This window comes from Geospiza fortis, unplaced genomic scaffold (assembly GCF_000277835.1).
Source record: "Geospiza fortis unplaced genomic scaffold, GeoFor_1.0 scaffold330, whole genome shotgun sequence".
NCBI classification, from domain to species: Eukaryota; Metazoa; Chordata; class Aves; order Passeriformes; family Thraupidae; genus Geospiza; species Geospiza fortis.
In genome coordinates this window covers 1,497,976-1,520,145 of record NW_005054400.1, presented here as the reverse complement: position 1 = coordinate 1,520,145, position 22,170 = coordinate 1,497,976, and the positions used below count along the sequence as shown (strand labels likewise).

Below are 22,170 nucleotides of genomic sequence, written 5' to 3'. Positions count from 1 at the left end.
AGGAATGTATCTGCAGGCATCCAGTCGAGAATTAAGGCAGGGAAGAAGAAATTCAGCTTTGTTATTGTATGTGGATTTATCCCTGGAAGGTGTTGGTGCTAAGGTACCTGAATAGATACGTGTGTCTGTCAGTCTCCCAAGCCAGACTGGAAATGTAGTTTTCATCTCTTTGGCTATTTAATGACAGCCCACAAAGCCAAGGTCAAATGTGGGAACATTTTATCTAATTAAAAAAAAAAAAAAAGGCAAATGAAAAAGGGCTCTTTCTAGCAAAAACCTCAACTAAAGGCATCCACAAATCCTTCTTCCTCCCTTTGTGCTCAAGTTGCAACCTGTTGGAGAACTCTGCTCAGTGCTTGCGTTTCCAGCTAATTTGATGTCGCCTTTTTTTTTTTTTTTTTTTTTTTTTGGGGTGGAAGCTTTGTCATTTGTTTCAAAGCTGTCATTTTTATTAGTCTCCCTGGCTGATCTTTTTGGGCTCTCGTCAGGTGGTGTGTGTTCTCCATTGTCTGCCTGGTCTTGGCAAGCTGTAGGTCCTTTTATTGCCATATGACGTGGGCGTGCTTGCAGCAGTAGCCTGTAATTATACCCACCACAGGTGACAGTTACAAGAGAGCTTTGGTAATAATTTTAGCTGCCTGATCTGATGTTTATGAAGAGCAAACCCTCTTTGTGGTCTGGCTGGAGTTTGCTATATTGTGCTGTACTTTCACCGTTTGATTTATGAAGCCCTTTTAATTCTTTTTTTAAATTTTATTTTTTATTTTTCCTTCATATATAACTCCTTGTATCTTTCAGAGTCCTGAAGTTTTGCAAAAGATTGTTGTTGATCTTATGCTATTTTGTACTTTTCCTATTTATTTTTGCATGCCTTGTATTTATTTTGCTTTGCTCAGCACAGTAAAATAATACTCTTGCCTGTTGCTGGGTTTATTTGTATATTTAACACTGCTGAACTCCTGTATCTAACACTCCTGCCTCACTAGCAGATATTCTGTGTTCTCCCAACTGTGAGAGTAATCACACATGAGCAATTAATTATTTTTTTTTTTACCTTTGACTATTATTGAACTGTTTTAGAAAAAGTGAAATTCTCTCTCCAGCAAGGCAGCACTGCTTCCTTTACTCCCAATAAAACTGCAAAATTTGGATTGTGTCAAAGGTGAATTTAGCTCATGATTTTTATGGTTATCTTACAAACCTCCGTTCTGACTTCAGGAATTTGCCACAAAAAAACTGGACAAGGCTGACATGCCCACTACCTGAAAGGTGTTTTCCTCTTGTGCTGTATTTATTTTTGCAGTCTTAAATGAAACACTCTCTTTAGAGGAACTAAAATTCTCTCTTTAGAGAAACTTCAGATTAAAACTCATGGGCATCTTCTGAATTTTTGATTCTTATCACAAGATTCTGACTTGTAATTCTCCTGAATTGAGTGGCAGGTTGAAAACCAAGAGAAATTTATCTGCGATAATTTGCTACCTTATTTGATCCTAAAGAGATGATTTTCCATGTCAGGATTCAGTCATTTTCATTTTCCCAATTTGCCTGGTGCTTTTTCTGAAAGTTCACTTTATTCATAGACTAGAAATTGCATAAACAAAGATGAAATTAGTATTCTGAGTTGAATGAATGTTGCATCTGCGTGAGACTCATTAAACAGGAGTGTGAGACAGAAGCTACTTACCCACCACTATTGGAAATACCAGAATTTGAGAAGCTTATTTGTAAAATTCCCAAAGTTGGCATGGATTTAGGCTCTGCAAGCTGTATGGGAAAAACATAAGGCTCAGCCCAAACAAACAAACAAAAAAGGCAGGAAACCCATGGCATGTAGGATGAAAAAGGTATATATAAGGAAGCAAAAATTCCATTAAAATTAAAAATTCTTATACTTAGTGTGCTCTTTTTTTCCCCCCAGAGCCACAGGTGTATTGATTTTCTTTCAGTCAGCATCTGCTTGGGTTTGTTTCATTATTCACATTACTTTGACCTGACACCTCTTAGAAAGTACTTTAAAGCACTCAGTTTTACAGGAAAATTGTAGACATCGACTGTTATTGCCCATGTCATTGGTGGAACACCCCTTTCAGTGTTTTTTTTTTCTTTTAGTTTTAAAAAGGTAGATTTTTTTTTAACAGAAATGTAAGCTTAGAGCAACACTGCTTTCCCCTGAAGCACAGAGGAAGTTTTTATTCTTCCAAAATGAGGGAATAAGTAGAGACACATCTGTAGATGGATTAAGTCATTGTAACTCCATTAGCTTCAGCAAACTTATGTTGTTTAACATCAGTTTAAAAAATCTGCATCCTCGTTTTGGACAAAAATCCTGTGTGAATAGAATGATCATGTTTTCTGAGAGGAGGAAAAGCCTGTAGATGGCGATGGACCCTCAGGAATGAGCCAGCTCTGGCATTCAGGCTTTTGTCAGATTTTTCTGGCAGGTTTTCTTTCTCTTGCTTGAACTATTTTATTTTTAATTTAATTCACCCTTTCTCTCAGTGCTAATGTAACAGTAGTTGAAGAAATCATGACAACTGGAAGAAATTTCCTATTTGAAGGTAATGCAACATTTGGTTTTATGATGGAGACAGATACACCTTGAGGGATTTCTCTTGAAGTGTTTGCTTGTCGGGCTTTTTTTTTTTCTTTTAAATAAGAAAGAGTTGGATCCTTTACAAGTTCTGAAATAAAAAGAGATTAGTAGAGAAGCTGCAGAGCAAATACACTTTTTAAAAAAGCTCGTTCTCATTTAGCTTTACTTTTCTTTATTAGCAACTAAGATGTGCTTTAACTTAGAGGTAATTCTTAAGTAACCAGAAAGTTCTTGGGTTGTTTGAGGATAGCAGTAATAGTAAAAATACCTTAAATCAGGGTATGTCCCTTACATTTCTTTTTTTTTTAATATTCAGTTGGAAATAAATGTGGAGCAGTGGGATGACTGCAAAATCCCAGAAATCTGATTTTAAAAAAAAAATCTTTACTATTAATTATGTATAAATTTGACTGCTTCCACAGTAAAGGTTTGCACTGCTGCCAATAACATCAATAGAGTTTTGATCTCTTCCCCCACAACTTCATGAAAGTTAAATCTCTTCTTCTTAATTGTGGCATCCACGCTGTAGTCAAGCTTAGCTGGTTTCTTTTGGTGTTTTTCTGTGTGTTTTCTTTTTTCTTTTTTAAAGGTAGTGCTGTGATTTTGAGAAGTGTTAATAAATATGTAAAACATGTAGTGTTTTGTACCAGTCTAATATGCTGATTTATTTTACCTTTAGCATTACCCGTGTAAAGTCAGCATATTTACTGAGAGATGAGTGCCAAAGGTGAGCAAAAGTCTTCACTAAAAGAGCCTTTAACTACTTTGCTAGCTCAGGTTCAGAACTTTCTACTTTTGTTTTGGGAGAAGTCGCTGTCTTCTGTACTTCCCTTCAGCTTTCATCTTTTAATGGAAGAGAAGAGCAGCACATCTCTGTATCAAAGCCAATTGTCAGCTTTCATTAGATGCATTCTATTGTTTGTTCAGATTAGAAATAACTGCATTACACTTTGACTTTGAAGGCTTGCTTGTTTTTAAATATACTGGGTATATGTGACCTTTTTGTCATTTGTGATGCACTTGGCTTGGCAAATTTGAGATACCCATTTCAGCAGCAGCCAAACCTTTTTGTAATGCAGGTACTCCACAAAAAGGCACATTTTGTAGGTCTACAGAAGTAAAATAAAACCCTGCTGCTAATGAAAAGCATTAATAGCCTCATCTGAATATATTTTAGCCATGAGGGTACCTCAAGTGCATTGCATGGTGGGGAGAATCCCCAGTGCTTAGGGAGAGTGCAGCACCCGTTTTTAGCAGTGGGTAGGAATCCAGTGAGCTGCTCTTATCCTCCCATTATGTATTGGCCATAGGAGATGTGGCTTCTGTCAGAACATGATGGCAAGACAGTCTAATTCCATTAAAAATTTTGCACTAAGCAAATTTTCTTAAAATGTTTAGAATATTAAATGGGAAATGCATAATTGATACAGAGATGTTAGCTTTTTTTTTTTTTTTAACTGAACATGCCCATCAGGAATGAGATGATGACTTGTTCCAGCAGTTAAGAAAACTTCCCCAGATACTTCCATGTACACATTTGGGAAAATTATTTGCAATGATATATTTCAATTTCCTTAATAAACTAGACCTGTCTTCCTAATTCCCTTTCCCTTAAGTCCCTCTGCAGGGGTTAAGAAATGAAGTATTTTGAAATGATTATCAGATAACTGTTTCTATGAATAAAAAACTAATCTAAGCTTTTTTTTCCCCCCAAAAATAGATTTATATTCCAAAGCTGGGAAATAAACAGTGGCAGTAGAAAGGAAATATGAGATTAATAAAAATGAAGACATTTTGCAGAGCTACTCTGGATGGTTTTAATCTTGTTTTGTTTCTTTTTTCTTTTTTTTTTTTTTTTCTCCTTCTTCTGGGAAGTAGTACTTCTGCAGCAGCATGCCTTGCAATGAAAGCAATCTCTGCTTTCTTTTTTGAAAGTTGTGTGAATACTGGCAGAGCCAGTGCTCCTTTAGTGCCCAGTGAATCCTGTCTCACACAGGGATACCTACAGTAAGACACACAAGAGTGGGATGAGATCAAATGCTCTGGTTAAAAAGCCTTAGGGAAGCATTATGTGTCTGAGGCCTGATCTATTGTCTGGGAGGTCGGAGAGTGTTAATGCACTCTGCAAAGATTAAACTCCCTCTCTAATTGCTGCAACACTTCCTTAAAGGATTTAAACAGTCAGGCAAGGTGATGCTCCTTGTCAATTTTTGTCTTCTGACAGCTGTTGAAGTTTATCTGTCTTTCCATGGAGACCACTAGATCATGCAAACCCAGCAGTGGCAAAAGCACAGACCCCAAATTAGGACTGAGAGCAATGAATGCTGCTATTTACAACTATTTCAGCCTTTAAATACTTTAAGACCTCAGACCAGGGTTGCTCCTACATTGCCAGGCCACTTTCTTTTGGTTATAGGAGTTCCTAAAGTGCCAAAAAAAGTTTAACTGCTGGATTTGATGAAAAGTCACCCTTTTAATTGGGAAGTGCTCATGTTATGGTCTCCATCCCTTATTGCTGGGCTGGTGTTTCCCCAGCACCAGCTACTGTGAGGCATTCTGCTATTTACTCCCAAAATTTTCCTCTCCCTCACTAAGTCTGATTAGCATTTGAGTTCTCTTGGTCCATAAAGCCTGAAACAAAAGTGCACTCAGAAAGCTCATAAAGCTCAAGGCAGGAAAGTTTTTCTGCTTCTGAACCAGAAGGTCCAAACTGACAAGTACCTGTCAGTGTGGTAAAAAAAAACCAGTGTCACTGGTTTTTGGAAGCAAAAGAGAAATTTGCCCAGTGGATCAAAACCACTTAAAAGAACCAGTTTATTATTTGGCAGTCCAGATATTTAAAATGGCTTTGATTTGCAGAGGATGCTGCTTTTGCTTGGAAAGTACTTTAAGGGCAAGGGATGGCAAAAAAGAGAAAGGAGAAGCGTAGCTCCACCCGAGGAGAACTTGGGAGATTTAATATTTCTGCAACAAGGCCCTGGTATCCTCACATTCACAGTAGGGCAACATTACTGTAACAGGAGTGGAATTTGACCCATCTTTTTCCAAATGCCCGTTCCTGTTTCACAGACAGATGTGTGTGTCCTGTTTCACTGCAGCTCACACGACGTGACAGGTCCTGCCGACCGGGGAGCCATCCTGTAGTTATTTTTTCTGGTGGATCAGAAGCTTTTCAGTTTGATAGTGTCTGTGTTTTTGCTAGTCTTGCAGCATCTAAATGTGTTGGTATATCAAATCCATTTCACACATAAATGTATAAATATGACCTATATAAATATACATGTATTCAATGCCTCTTTTCTAGACTCTGAGCAGATGAGTAATACAGCTGTTCAACTGAGAAAAAGATTTTTTTCTTTCTTTCTTTTTTTTTTTTTTTTTTTTTAAAGCCCTCTTGGCTCTGAATCGGAAATTGAGGAGCAGAATTCATCAAGTGTATTCTGATCGTTCTCAGATGGGTAGTTCCTCCTTCCCTTCCTGCATAGCATGTTCCTTTGCACTGTTGCTATATTACATGAAATGTTTCATCTGTATATAAAAATTAAAAATTCAAACAAAAATCTGGCCCACATGAAGAACAGGCCCTTTGGGCATATGGTTCATTATGCATATTCGTTTAATTACTAAAACACTTGGGATGTCTCTACTGCCCTTGCTTTCAACTTGTAAAGTTGGATCTGTTCTGCAGCACAGAATATGTTGAACAGGCATGTGTCATAAAGGACTTCAGTTTTCTCCTACTTCAAACTCTATATAATGTTCTTGGCTGAATCATTAGAATTTACTGATTATTAGTGCAATCCACTGCATCAAAACAGCATTTCGGGATCTCTTTTCTCTTAACACCTTCTCTAACCCCAAAAAAGCAAGTTTTACAGTGGTTCAGAGTTGTGTTTAGTGTTGAAGTAATGTGAGACTCAGGATTTAGATTTCAGGCACATTCCCTCCAAGCACCTAAAGCTGCATGTTGAAGCTGTATAACTTTTATTAGCTAGGAAGGGATTGCTGTGATAGTGTGACTTTAATTGATTTTCAGGGCAAACAGGTGGTGATGGTTTAGGCATCCCCCAGTCTCCTGCCATTCCTAATTTGGAGTTGCACATATAATAGCTTTATTAAAATAAACAATCTCCTGGCTTTAGTTTTACCTGAACAGCTGCCTGAAATTGCGGGAGTCTTGCGATTTTTAAATTTTTTTTTTCTTAAGATTATTCTGTGTTTTGGAAAGCAAGATGCTACAGGTCTGCTGGTGGAAAATCTCTATTACATAGTCATGCTGTCAATATACAGGGGGTGTTTTTGTGTGTCACTGCTGTTAGCTTACAATGGTAACATATCCAGGGTATAATTACAGTGAGCCTCAGTCAGCTCCATGCATTTGTTCTGTAATGCAGCAATTTTGTCACACTGCAGATTATGAACCTGCTGGAATTGTTTAAGTGTTGTGTAATCACACTGTTCCTGGTGTCCTGGGTGTGTGTCAGGTGTGGGGAGGGCTGGGGTTATGAACTGCATTTCTCCTCTTCACTGTGGGAAATCTATCCCAGGCAGAGAAAGAGATTTCTGGTCTCTGGCATGGAGATGTGTTGGGGAATCCCAGGTACAGCTTAAGGACATAGGATAAATAATCTGGAATTCTTTGCCTGTAAGGATATCATCTCACTGCTTTATGTATGCTTTAGAGGTGCTTTTACATTTCTGGGTTTGTGGTCTTGGTTTACTGGTTTGGGATTTTTTTAAAATTATTGTTTCATTCCTTTGCTCTGTTTCAGCCTGAAATTTTTTTTTTTTTGACTAGAGGTTTTGGAATAGAGAGTACCAGAGAGCTTTGCACCAATGGTGCTACAATCATCTATTCCTTATTTGTCTGAGTTTACTGCCGGGTTCTACAAACCTGGTTTTTGATTTTTTCTTTTTCCCCCTGTGCCATAGCTGGAGATGCCAGGGAAGTAACCTTATGTGTGATTCTCACTGAACTCAGTCTAATTTAACATGTTTGCTTTATTAGAGAGCCCTTTTCCCTTTACCCATTCAGCTCTAATTTACGTTATGAACGCAAAGGAGGAGTCATTAAAGTAGTTTAAACATAATCATTTAAGACTCCCATTTGTTACCAATTGGAACCCAGTTGAGAGCCCAAATTTAAGAGCACTTCCACCACCACTCCTTCCACTGTGAACAATTACGTCACCATCTGTCCCTTGTTGCTAATGTTTCTCAGAATGGTAGCAAATACATCTCCAAATAAGTGGACATTTATCAGCTCAGCTAATGATAATTTTTTTTCATGACCCTTTTAAGGTGTTCACCTTATCCAGAATAAATAAAATTTGCCTACGTTTTTGCCTTCTTTTAAATAGCACAAATATTTTTTTCTGGTGCTTTTTTGGAAGAATTATTTACTATAAGATCTGGCTTTTAACTTGCATAATGCCTGTCTTCCCTGCAAATAGATTATAACTTTGTGTATGAGAATAATTCCAGAGCTGTGATCCTACTGATAATCAAACCAAAACATGAGAATTAAAAATGACCATTTAATTTATCTATGATATAAAGCAACTGATTTTTTTTTCCCCCTTGCATGTCACCCCCTCTTTATTTTGGAATCTTCTCCAGTCACCTTAGTCTGTGATAGTAACCCCTTTAGAAATAGCATGCAGATTTATTCCCCTGGCTTATCCCCAGAGGATTACCCCAAAACACAGAAAACTGTTGTAATATTTTTTTTCTTTCTTTTTTTTTTTTTTCTGATTTTAAGCTTTACTGCTTGAGGGTCTTAACTGTATTTTACTTGGCAGAGGAAATGTAAAATACGTTAGATAAAAGCATGAGGGAAAAATTAGACCAGTCAGCATGTTGGCAAACAGCTATTTCTTCAGTGTCTGCCGCCTAAAAGGATTTGAAATCTTTTACTCTAAAACTGTTGTACGTACATAAATATAGAACCCAAAACTCCTGTTGGAGCTGATTTTGGTTTAACCTCTTATAGGGATTAGGGATAAAGTAGGAACCACAAGAAAATTGGACAGGGGCACCCACTGGACTTGTGGGTATTGGCTTTGAGGGTTAAATGCACATATTTTAGAGGACAGAGGTGACACCCCCAGGCATGGACCCCTTCATGTTGGAAATTATCATCCGCACTGACCAATGTGCCAGGTATTTGTCAAATAGCTGGAATGCAATACAGAAATCTTAAATTACACACAGACTTTACAAGTGATAAGTTCAGTGAAATAAATTTAGACTGAGTGCCTCTTCCCTGACCTCCTCATTACAGAAATATATGCGTGGATCTTGGTTCCACTTTTCTAGGCTGGGTAACCTCAATAACGTAACAAAAATAATCAGAATGAAAGAAAACCATCCCTTTTTAATTAGCTTAGTTTTTGTTATGTTGTTATCTCTTTCTGATTCCAGGCATTGTTATGAGTAGGGGATAAATCCATTGAATGTGTTAATGACAACAGTAATTCAGACTCAGAGTGGGGACATTTTGTAAGTGTTTGCAGTCTTGAGTGTAGCATCCCAACCTTCCCTGATGGAGTTTCCGACGGCAGTGTCCCAAGAGGATGGTGGAGAACAGATTGCAATATTGTCAGCTCTTCTGATTTCTCTGCGACTTTTGCAGAACATGCTTCTTCTTAAAGCACCATTTCTTAAGAGTCCTGTGATTGCACATGAATCACAGCTTTCATTTAAAACACAAATGAGTCTCTACTTCCTACCAGCAGCAGAGAAAATGAGATCCCCCTGAAGAGTCTAAATCAGGCAATGACAAAAAAGGCCCTAACACATATTGACTTAAACAGTATGAGATTTTTCGCATGTTTTTGGGATTATTTTTGTTGGTTTTGAATCTCTTTTTTTTGTTGCGAGTGGGGAACATTGTTTCCTTTTTTTCTTTTGCTTCTGAATATTTTGTAAAATTGTAACCATGCTGACCAGAGTTCCTATCCTCCTCCACAGGCTTTATTCTTTTACTCTGTTTTCTTGTTGAATCCTCACATGTGATGTAAATTTTCAAGCACTAGTTGGCTACTTCCCAACAAGTTGGGCCCCCGTTTTCCTCCTTCAGCTCATCCTGGGTCATTCACTCAGCAAGATGCAGCTGGGAAAAGAAGACTTGGGATGTGGATATGGCAGCTGGACATGGCTTTGTGTCATTTAGCCTATGCAGACAACTGGGTTGGGCAACCATGGCTTGTTGTTTGTTATCAAAGGCATTACCTGAGGAAAAAACCCCATTGGCTTCATGCACTTGGTAAAACAAATTGTGCAAACCTATCCTTTATTTTTACTTCTTGGTTCTGTGCAGTCACACGTTAGGCAAACTGAGTTTTTTTTGGTGCACAGTTTGATTCTTTGGTTTGGCTTTTGGGATGTTGAAGTGGATTTTTTGTGCCTTTGTTTTTGAATTCCGGTCGTGCTCACAGTTGCTTCAAAGAGCTTTTTGCCTTCTGGTACACCCTCAAAAAAATTAGTAAGTTGTACGCTGGTGTGTGGAGCAATGCAGAGATGATTTGTAATGTGGCATAAATATTTAAAGCCCTCCATTCCTTCAGGTCATTTTTGATTTTGGTCGTTGCCGTTCAATACAGCGCACGTTCGCGCTGCCGTTGAGATGCTCCCCGTTCTTCTGCCAGGGACACAAAAAACAAATTGAATCTAAAGTAAATAGGTTTCTTCTGCCAGTGCTGGTTTATTTAAGTGTAATTTCTCTTCCTGCCACGTTCTCCAGCACAGCATTGCAATGAGGGAGTGACTCTGCTCAGAACTGACCCTCCTTGAGCTCCAGTTTCATGGCTGTGAAGTGCAGTAAGAGCACACTGTGAGGTGAGGGAGCATCAGGTGAATGTAGGAAGGAGAGTGTCAGTCACAATGACTCTGGAATGCCTCTTTGGAAGAGGATCTTTAGTGGGAAATACATGCTATGTGGTTTCCTCAACCTTTTTTTTTGCTGTGCCTTGAGATGGGGCTGTATTAAGATAATTTCCATTCTTTTTCATAACTTCTTTTTTTTTAATACTCTCATTATTCCATGCAAAGCCAGCCCAAGAGCACAAGCCTTATTGCTGCACTCCAGTCAGGCTGGGCCCTCACCAGGCACGCTGATTTTTGTCAGTGGAGGCTCAGCACTGCTGTGTTCCTGCATCCATATTGCCCATTTCTGGAAGAGATGTCTCCATATGCACAGCTATATATGCACATATGCACAAATGTATTGCTCTCTGTGAGTGTGTTCATTCTCTCCTCTGCTCTTGTACTCTCCCTGTCTAAGGGCAGGAATAAGTATCTGTCAGAAATAATTTGTTGTCGACAGGCTTATTGCCTCCAAGGGATTCGAGTGCCCTTTTGGGGAGCCAGTATCTTATGTTATTGGCTAATATACTGTATTTTGTTTGGAGCAGAAAGCTTAGAAACCCCCCAAAAATTAGAGAATTCATCCCTGAATATTTATTCTCAAAAATGTCTCCTTTTTTATGGACTTCATTTGTGCATTCATGGCAACTCTAAGGTGTGTAGCCCAGAAGAAAGTTAAAAATGCAGAATTCCTCTCCCCTGTAAATAAGGGGGAGCACGTCTTTCTGTTTCAAATCAAATTCACTGATCTGGTTTAGTGTAGTTCAGTTCAAAACCAAACTTGGACCTTCACAGCAGTATCAGCCCAAGTTTTTCTCGTGCCTTCACAAGTTACACAGAACGTGTTTATAAATCGCGAGGAAACTTTTGATGAAGCTGTTAGAAGTTTAGAGTTCAGTTAAATTGTGGGTTTTGAAACTTGGGGTTTCAAACAATATTTTTCACAGCTCTGCTGATGAGGCATTTCATTAGCATTGGAGCCTGCACTGACCAAGAAAATAACTTTATACCATAGGTTCCTTGCATGCATTTAATCTCCTTTCACTTTTATTTCTTCCATCTGATGGAATGTATCACTCTCCTCCCATCACTGGTGCTGTCCAAGAGTTATTCTGTCACACAGCACAGCATCCCTCACTGCGCCACAAAGGCTTGCCAGGTCAAAAAGAGCCTGTTAATCTTACAGTTAGAAAAATTGTAATTATTGTGTAGAAAAATCACGCAGAAAATCCTATCTTGTGCTAGGTTTCTAAGCCTCTTAAAACTGTTCTATCCCATGGCTGTGGGTTTGCTGGTGACAAATGTTTTATGGGCATATTTTAGTAGACACCCGTCTAAAATCTGGTCTTAATAGTCAGATGCTAAATTGGAACCAGAGCGGCAGAAAAACCAGATTTGAAACGTGTTTCTAAGGGTTTGTTTTTACTTTCAGTTGAGACTGCCTTCTCTCATCTTTTGTGCTGCTGTCAAAAGGGCCACTCTCATGGTTGTTCAAACTCCATGCTTCTTGACAGGAACAGTTGGACCCCTCTTCAATGATTTTCAGATGAAACGGCTCCCAAACCTCCAGAGCTTTAACTTGTAGTTATTAGGCCCTTTGAAATAGCAACACATTAATCAGCTGAAATCAAGTGGTCCTTTCTCCAAGGCTGTGATATTGCTGTTGTCTTTTGGGTAGAGCTCTAGTCTAAATATTAGTTTCAAGAGCTCTTTTTTTCCTTTCTTTCCCTCAAGATAGGTCTTTCCCATTCCTGTTTCTATTTTGATCATTGTTTTAGAATGCTGTGAATTAAAGTGCTCACTTCTATAATGGGCTTTTATACTCTCAAACTGCATTAAAAGGAGTAGTGTAGAAAACTCCCTTCTACTACTTTAACTCTCAGTTTAGAAACTGGCTGCTGTGCTTTTAACTTCCCCCACGAGCAGTGTGAAGCCCAGCAGAAAAAGTATCAATTAATGTAATGGATTGTGTCTGACAGAACTTGGTCTAACAACAAGAAACATTGAAGAAAGGAATGGTTTGTTGAAACTGGATCATTTGAAGCAGGGCCATGGTTTGTGTCCCTGACTTCTGTGGTACTGGGAAAGTGATCTGAACCTGTTAATGGGTTCTCTTTCTAGTTTATGCATTAGGAAAAAGCAGACTGGGGATGGCAAGAAATCAAGAAGATACTCTTCCTTGCATTAGCTGTTATTTACATCAGCAGCTGAAGCATTCTTGAGTTTTAGCATGAAACTATTGATAAGAAAATAATTAAGGGAGCATAATTCAAGAACTTCTCCCAGGCATAAAGTATCGCTGAGGAGAGAGTAAAAACATGCATGATTGAGGACCTTGTCATTTGGGGAGTGGATATCTGTGTCACAGGGCTGCTGGTGCTGTGGTCAGTGTCAGGGAGCTCCCTGAAAGTTGATAAAATAGGACATGGGCCTGCTTGGGATCTGCTTTGAAAACTGATGCTGCAGAACTACTCAAAAGGCTGTTAGAACTGCAGAAATATTTCTATTCGCTCCATAAACACACTCTGAACTTTTATTATGTACTGTATGTTCACAGCAATCATTTCCCATACCTCCGAGGCTAAATAATTTCTGAATAGCTAAATCAATTTGTCTTGTGTCTGTGTTGTGTCGCGGTAATGAAAGTTCCCTGTACTGTGGCAATAGCAGCAAAGCAGCTCTTGTTAAGGAGATGTGGGAGCTCTATCAAAGCTTCACTGTCTGGGTTATAACTCAGCAGCTGATTAACCAGCCAGCATTAGAAAGGAGGAGACAGCGTGCCTCAGCTACCCATTGAGCCCACAGTGAGATTTTGTAATGAAGCTTTATTTGAGGTCTGCAACTTAATAATACACAAAATGTACTGTAAGATCTAAAATCACCAAGGTCTTGACTTTGTAGCTTGCCTGAATGACCTGTGATTGCAAGGTTGTGTTGCACTTGCAGCCGAGCAGGGTGATGTTCACATAGGATGGTGACAGATGCACTAAAATTGGGTCAAGTCCTGCAATTGAGTGAATGAAGAGAGGTTCTTCAAGAGCTTCATTGACTCCTTGTAGGACTTTGCCTGGCTGGCTGCTGGTGGGGCCTTTTTGCTGCATCAACAGGAAGCTGAGTTTGCTCGTACCCCAGGGAGGTGGTGCAAATGCAACCCCCTCCCCTGAGCTGAGGCAAATGTTTTGAATTAATATCTGGAAATGGGAATTTCTATGAAAGGAATTTACGTAAGGATCAGATGTATGTTTATATGTATATCTTTTTTTTTAATCTATGTGTGCCTGAGAAAGATACCTGTGGAAATCTGTACAATAACAGGTCCTTGTTCTTTAAGTAACATTTAGGGTAGGACAGAAGCTGTTATCACCCTCACTTTGTCTTAAAAGACAAGCATATATTCATCCAAGGGAGTTGGAATAGCTTCAGAGGAACTTTTTCAGGTTAGAACTTTTCATTTATGGGGGATGTTTTAGCTGGGAATATCAAAACTATTGAAGGTTTTATTAGCTGAAGTTATGCAAGACTCCTATAAGACAAATCAAGTAGCAGTTCTTGGCCTGGATTCACGTGTTTCTGTTGCCTTGCTTACATATGAAATGTGGCTGTGTGAATCATTATCACTTCTAATTTTTTAGTATGTTGAACAACAGGATCAAAAAAAGGGAAAAAAAAAACCCCCGAACCAAATTGTCTTCCACATTCCTGTGCTGCAAATCAATAGCATGGGGATATATTTCCTGGATGTCAGCCCATTTTATAAATGAATATATCTTGAAGATTGCTTTACAGGCCAACAAATGCCAAGAACAGGATGACAGTCGAATTCCTTGCATAGCAACAGCTAACATGAAATCAGGTGCATTCCAGAAAATGCAAGTGCTGTTTGGGCAAGGTTATGGATACAGGCATTGTTTCTTGGTTTATGTTTGGCCCATGGTAGGTATTAACTGGCTATTTGTCTGATGTCAGACAAGTCTTTTTGTTTAAAAAGTTAAAACAGCTGCTGTCTTGTGGGGGTGTAAATTCTCACACTGCTGAATGCAATGGGAAGTGTTTGTTTGGTACAGTGTGGTTACACTTTCAGGTCCATAACACAAAATACATTGCCATTAATTTCCCATTCTACAACTGCCAGCATTGTCTTTATATGTAGTATTTGGCAAGCCAAGGATGAGGGGAGGTAGATATTTGGTTTCCTCATCACCCATAGAGTTTTCCCTTTGTTGTTTTTTGAGATACATCTACTGGGTCTGACTCATTTCCATTTACCTGTATTATTCTAAAAATGTGATTGTTGTTTTTGATCAAACCAGTTTCTTTTGGGGAAAGAAAAATCAGAAAAATGTGTTTGTGCCTTGTCTTTGAAGGAGATTGCTTAAAATAGCTTCAGGTTGCTACCAGCATTAGGCAGTTCTGGAAACACTATGTATGAGTAGAAAAGGAAATGGGATCACAACATACATTTTATGGCAGTTCTGGATTTAGTTTATTAACTTTTCATTGCCAACCCCTCCAAGTTTGCAGTCTGTTCAGGTGTTGTTGGTACTTGTAAGATGGGATTGCATTTTGGCTTGATACAGTTTTTTTGAAAAATACCATGTGCTTTTTAGATCCCCATCATATTATTTGTGTGTTTTGCAGTTCCAGTTTGGCTTCCGGTTTTGCTTCTGGTGGGTTTTGTCAGACACCAGTCCAAACACACAGACTCATACTGGTTTTTAGGAAAAGAGACTCCGAAGAACCAGTGAAATCAGAATATGCTGTGCTGAAAAATGGCAAGAGTATGAGAATGGAGACTGGGCTGACTGGATGCCTTTCCAAAACAATGAATCATGTGCAGCCTAAGGCCTTGCCTCCTGCAAGGTGACAGTCCTTTCTCTGTACTGCTGTGCCAAGAGTATAGGTGGATTAATGGTGAGGATGCATTTGCTGATCATCCCCTGTGGAGTGACAAGGGAGCTCCATGGCTCCTGTTGCACAAGAGGAAAATGCTCTTCCCTAGCCTGGGAAAGACCCCCTGGCAGTTAGAGTTTGATGAGTGGAGCAGGTTGACCTCTCTAAGTGCATCTGTTGTACACCAGCACTAAGGACAAAATGTGTTTTCAGGCTGGAGGGATCCCAGGAAGGAATGGAGAAGCCTTGGGCTGACCTCGTGTTCATGGCTTCTCCTTCCCCAGGTACAGGGGAGGGAGCAGCTGCCTAATGAACTCACACAGTACGGGGGGAACAGATTTCTTTGCCAAAATAATAATAATCTGGGTGGGGGTAGCAGCGATGCAAGGATGAATGTGCACAGTGATAAGGACTGACAGCCTTTCTTACTTGTCTTTTTTTCCACACTTGTCTGTATTCTCCAGGTGTTTGTGGTCACCGTCTGGACCGTGGAGCTGTACATGGTGCCCCTGGCTTTGCTGGTGCTCTTTGCCTACAACTTCTCCCTCGTCACAACAGGGAAGGTCAATAATGCCCAGGATGCCCAGGCAAGTGGAGTAACATTTCTGGCAGCCCCAGTTTGCCCTGAGCGAAGCATCACACGTTCTAAGGGCATTAAGTTGGTTGTGTAGCTAAACAACACTTCTGTTTCAAAGTTACTGAAAAGAAACCTCAACCCTCTCAATTTTCATTATTCAATTAGAGCAATAAACCATTCAGAGTAGCAGGAGAAGAAGATGAGAGTGTGTAGGAGGTGGATTTCGCTTACTAAATACCTACAAACGTTTTTAAGTAGAATTAAAAAGGTTTGCAAAGCAGCAAGTTCCTAAAAGCCATTTCCCTCCTGCCATTGCACTCTGCAACACACTCATGATTCGTGTTTCACAGAAGAGGAAAGTCAATAGAATCCAAAAGAGAATGTAGTTCTTTTAAGCCTTGTCCTGTGATCTGAGGTCTTAAGAAGCTTTTATTCTTCTTTCCCATCCTCAGCTCTTAAAAGACAAATGGGGTTTCCCCCCCCAGAAATTTAGGCTTTGGTTTTTAACTTGGGAGAAAGAAAAGTTTAAACACAGAAATAGTCACCAAGTGTGACAAAGTCCTACTGTTGGGGTATGAAGTGATTGTTTGATGTTGACTACTGTCTTTAACAATGCTAATTAGAGCTAGAAAGGAGAGTAAATTCATGAATATCCATAATATTCTGTTTTAAGAGTGAAATAAATACAGTAATGAAATGGAAGTCAAAGGATAGCTTCCTTCTAACTTTTGATTAGAGGATGATTGACATTGGTAACCATGAAGAATACTTTTACCTAAATGAGTCAAGTGGTTTTTACACAAAGGCATAATATCCTAGAATTAAAAAATTCAATGGCAGTTTATTAGTTTTTGTGTGAAAAATTTGCTCCTGGTTTAGTTTTCATCCACTCCCAAGTGGAAAGATTCTTAGAAAACAGGAGAAGTTGCATTATCCAGACCAGAGGAGGCTTAATTTGAAAACATGGTAAAAGAAATGCCTTCAGTTTCAGCCAAGTCCTGAATAATGCAGAAAGATACTGTGTGTCTTCAGTGACTACTTGATTTCATCAAGAAATGCAGAAGTTCCCATGTGGGAGAATCCCAGGCAAACAGATGTTTTTGTTTTTAATACAAAAGGCAGTAAAAAATAACAATAATAACATACCCAGAAAAAAAAAGATGCAAGAGGGTGCCTTCCAGCCCCTTCCCTCATCCTGTGGTTTGTTGCATGTTCAGGTGAGGAGAGTCTCACATGAGACAGAAAAATTGAGCAGAGCATCATTTAGATGGGCACTGCAAAAAGGCTGTTTCTAAAAATACAGCTAATTGTGGTAATACTAAAGAAAGGTCCATCAGGAATTTGGCTCTTTTCCTGTCACACATTCTGTAAGCAGTGCCATGCCATGAAATTCAGGGGTGCATTTTGCATAAGCAAAATCACACGTCTGCCAAAGTGCTTTGCAGGATTGGGATCATATGGAACAAGTAGTCAAAGTGCCTTTAATATTACCTGATTCCTTTTTTATGTGTGTCTATGATTCTAACCATCTGTAGGTCAAAAATAGACAATCAGGTGCTAGCCCCAGTCACATCTGTCCTGCAGATGAGAAAAGGTTTTCTTCAAAATACCAGTGCTTTTTACACAGTCATTTGTTTGTTTTTTGCTTCTTCAGGCCTTGGCTGGATATTCACTGCCTTTGGTTTTTGTGTGCCAGCACACACATTTTGTGTACACAGAGGAATGCAAGCAAGAGTCTTTGCAAAAGTGAACCTCAAATTCTCTCTGATTTCTGTGCTATAAAATGTGAATAACAGTATTAACCTTGTACTCCTGATCCACTTGCCAGGAGGCTAAAGTCGTGAATATTGGTAAAATGTTTTATGATTTACAGATGGGGAGCTTCTATAGAAATTAAACCATGATCAGTGTTAATTCAGCTGCTCAGGGTATTGCAAAGAGCCAAAGAATAGATCTGGCTATCTGAACTCCCAGTACCTTTTACATCCTAGATGAAACTGCAATTCAGGGGAAAAAAAAGAAATTAAAAAACTCCAAAAGAGAAACACCCAACCCGCTAAGAAATGCTAAATTCAAAACATCTTTTTATTGTGATTCTTCACATTCTTTGCATGTTTGCTGTATTTAAACTTGTAGTACACAGATTCAAATGTAGCTATTAAATAACCAAGAAAAAAACTGGAGGGCCCTGTTAAAGGCTCAGCTTGTTAAATACCTGAATTGAAAGCCAAGTGCTCCTAATTCCAAGCCCTCGCCAAGTCTTTTGTTTTCTGTCCTACCTGTCAGCACAGAAGTTAAAGGGAGGAAATAATGCTGCATAGAAATCTGACTGAGATTCTATGTGAGATTGATTATGTTCATATTAATGTGTTTTCTAAAGTCTAATGTTGCAGTAATGGCCCTAAAGGGAGGGAGCAGTCATTGTGGCAGTGGGGATGGAACAAGTTGAGTATAGAGTCCTCAGCCTTGACATACCAGTTGGTTCATTTGCAAGACTGAGAACAAAGCTGTTTACAGATAGTAAAAGTTGGCAATGTGTTTGAAAGCCTGTTGCCTTCAGATTACTGGACACGGCCACTAATGCTTTATTTAGACTTAAAATTTGTATAGGGTATTGCATGCTTTGTTCAGAATACCACAAAAAAGAAAGGTCCTTGAATATAAAACACTGTTTTGGAAAGGAGAAAGTGGTGGGTTTTTTAATGACTTCCAATAGAAGTGGGAGAAAATTATATAGTGAAACTTTGTGGGAGTATCATAAGCTTTTTGAACATTGCCTGTCACTAAAAAAAAAAGTGTTGTGTTTTGTAATATGGACATCTGCTTCTGCAGGAGCTTATGGGCTTGGATGAAGACGAGGATGAAGATGATAAGGTAAGCATATCTCACAACTATGTTGGCTAGAATCAGAGGGAAGGTGGGAGAACACAAACGAATAATCTCTCCGTAAATCTTCAGTTTTTGTCTGTATTAACTGGGAAAACAGTTGTCAGCAGTTTGCTGCTTGGCAGGTTTGTAAGTAGGAAGGGGTTGGTTTGTGTAACATCCCAGAGTGGCGGTGCCCGTGCGAGACCTGAACAAGAACTGACTCTGAGCAGCCCCAGGCTGTGCCTGGCCTTGCAGTGGGCACACGCTCATGGATGTGCTCCTGCAGGGGTGTGTGTGGTGGAGGAGGTGCAGAGATGTACACAAGGATGTGCAATCCCCCCTCGCTGCTGGTTGACATTCCCTGCTAATGGCTTTCCCCCAAACGATTTGGCATTTCCACTTCAGTAGGCCAGAATTGGGGTGATTTGTGGAGGGCTGGTTAGAATTTTCTCAACATTTCTTTCAGAGCCTGGGAAAAAAAAACAGTTTTAGTTCAGCAGCTGAAATGTGGAAAGAATTGGAATTGGCAAGGCCTGTTTTTTATTTTATTGGAACATACTTACTCATTCTTCTCACTGTGAAAAATTCATTGGATTTTTTTCCAAGTTTATCAAACCACAGTGACAAATGATAAAAGGATTAGAGGGCATGGCATATGAAAAAAGATTAAGAGAACTTAATGTATACAGCTTGAAAAAACATAAGTAAGTGAAGGAGGATCTGATAATCTATAAATACTTTAAAGCTAAAAGGTGAGGAATTATTTAACGAGCAACAGCATGCAAAGGAACATTAGCTGTTAGGAAGAAAATGTTCATGAGGGGATGTGAAACTTTCAAATTGCATACTAAGTTAATAAGACTCTTCGTGAATATTCTATGTTTTAAAAATGCTACAGTGAAATTGTTGATCATTAAGAAGCAAATCAATAATGCAGCTAGGGAGTGTACCTTAACTCTTCTCAGTCACAGACCCTAGGATTGAAGCTCAGCAGACTAATTGATGGGAATACTTATTTAAATTTAACTTGCTCTTCTGCTGTGCTTGTATTTTAATGAGCAGCCAGAAATCCATCAAAGTTATGAAGTGAAGTTTAGGCAATCCAGCTGAATTACGGGTTTCTTGCAACACACAGTAGTTGTTTAAATGTTCTCATTTATAATTTACTCTTTGTATTGTAAAATTCGTCAAGTGAATGGACCGATATCTGAAACTCTTCAAAAGTTGCTAAATGAAAGTTGCATCTTTTTCAAAAGAATCCTGTGTATCTGTAGGAAGTCAATAATTTCTATTTAGTGGGTGCCTGGTTCTAGACACTTGTAAATATTAGTTGTGTGATGCCTAAAGGTGTAACTTATTCACTGGAACAATCCCATTTACTTTTTTCTATTTTAATATTCCTGTTTTTTCCTTGTAAGTGCTGAGGTGGAAAAAATGAAGTAAGAATGTACTAAATAGTATCAAATCCTCTGTTTCCTGTGGTGTGCAACAGATTCATTGCTGCTAAGATATTCTAGGTTACATTTACCCTACATTTAACTCCATTTGGTTCTCTCTGTACAAATACAACTGGGTCACTTCAATATGGATTTAATGACTTTGGGTTTTTGTCTCCCCCCAAACAGCTTCACTGTCACTCCCTTTCTTGGTTTATTTTAGCTAAGTGTGCAGGTTTGATAAAACTCCTGGGAGTCAGCACTGAGCTGTTGATAGCTTGGCCTTGCCATTTTTTAATGGGAGCTGCCTCTGTCTCCATTGCACACCAACTCCACACAGAGAGCTGGTAGCACTGGCTAAAGCCTCTCACAGCAGATACCCCCAGCAGGCTTTCTCACGAAGATAACACTTTACATCCCAACATTACAGTTGTTATGGATGGAATTCTGGCACAGAGTTGCCAGAAGAGACAATTGCCAGCCTTACATTTGTCCCATGGCCAGTGCTGTGCAGAATTGCTGTAATGTCTTTAATGCTGTGCCTTGTGTGTACCCCCATGCAGCAGTGATGGGCCACACTTGCACTCCCATGACTTGCAGCTTTAAGTACATTAGGTACCTCTTTAATTACATTAAGTACATTCTGAGACACTTTTCCAAGTCTGAGGGTGGCCAGTGCTCTCTGGGGAGTGTAAGAAAAATGTAATTTTATGACACTATCTCATGGCAATGTCAACATTTAAACAGACAAGTCTACTTTGAAGAGAAGTCTGTGTATTTTTTTTTCCTCCCTAATACAAGAGCTCCCAAAGTTGAAATCTGCTAGTTGGGTTGTGGTGTACGAGGTCACTGTTTCTGTTTCCTGTCATCCTGCTGTATCAAAATACTTGCACACAGAGCCCTTCTGGGTTCTGCTGCCTGTTAGACATAACAGACCGTGCTTCTGGGAATTGTAACACACCCTTGAAGAGATGAACTGTTTACAAATTATAAATACACAGACACTTAGTTCAAAAACCCAAGAGCAGATTAACTCCCTCCACCTAGACTATCTGTCTTAAATGACAGGGCTTAATTGCTGACTCCTCCATCGTTTCCCCCTCTGCCCTCCCCACATGCCAGCGTGGAGGGCTGTCAAAGATAGCAGTGCTCTGTCCCTTTGGCACCAGCTCTTCCCTGGATAAATGCCTTCTCGGATTTGTGCCATCTTGGACACAGAGTTCAGGCTGTGTCCTGTCAGCTCTGGGCTCTGTCAGCCTGAGTAAGGATTGTTTTAAAATTACATCACTGCAGCATCCTTGGTCTGCCAGTAAGAAGGTATGGACAAGCTGCATGGAACTCAGTTTGTCTGATTGTTGACCAGTTCTGTTTATTTTATTTTATTTTTCTTGTTTCTTATAATGACTGTAGAGTTTCAAGAGCAGACAGTTACCCTGTGCATGATTGTGTCATAGCACCTGACTGAAAAGAGCCTTGGAGTCTTCTCCATTGTCTGAATAAAAGTTTATATCTCCACAACAGACAAAGCTTAATTCACTACTATTTTCAGGTCTGGTAACTGATTCAAAAGAAAATCAGAGACAAATCTAAATCAACAACAATTCCTGTGTGAAGTTTTTGTTGATTTTTTGGGTTTTTTTTAAGAGTTTTTGTCCTGTGGTGAGGCAGTGTAGTCCTGCTTGCCTAGTGCAATGTAACAGGGAAGAACCAAATGATACTGTGGCTTTAAGCCAAGTTATTTGGCAGCTTCCAAGAAATGTTTAGTATCTCATGTATTGGGAAAAAAAAAACAAAAGTGGAAGAAAATCACCAAAGAATAAAAATGTAATGCCTTTAATGTAGGAAATTCTCTGTCAAAAATAGGTACTGAAGATATACAAAGTTTTATGAGCACAATTCAAAAAGACTCCAGCCGAACAAATTAAAGTCAAATCCAT

General features: G+C 39.2%; 1 protein-coding gene across 1 annotated transcript in view; it reads left to right on the top strand.

The window, feature by feature from the left end:
* MCTP2 (multiple C2 and transmembrane domain containing 2) overlaps positions 1 to 22,170 on the top strand; it is a 103,405-nt gene that overhangs the window by 64,650 nt on the left and 16,585 nt on the right. The window contains exons 18-19 of the mRNA XM_005426048.2: positions 15,817 to 15,939; positions 18,762 to 18,803. Of these exons, the coding sequence (XP_005426105.1) occupies positions 15,817 to 15,939; positions 18,762 to 18,803 (165 nt within the window). The remainder of the gene's footprint in view (positions 1 to 15,816; positions 15,940 to 18,761; positions 18,804 to 22,170) is intronic.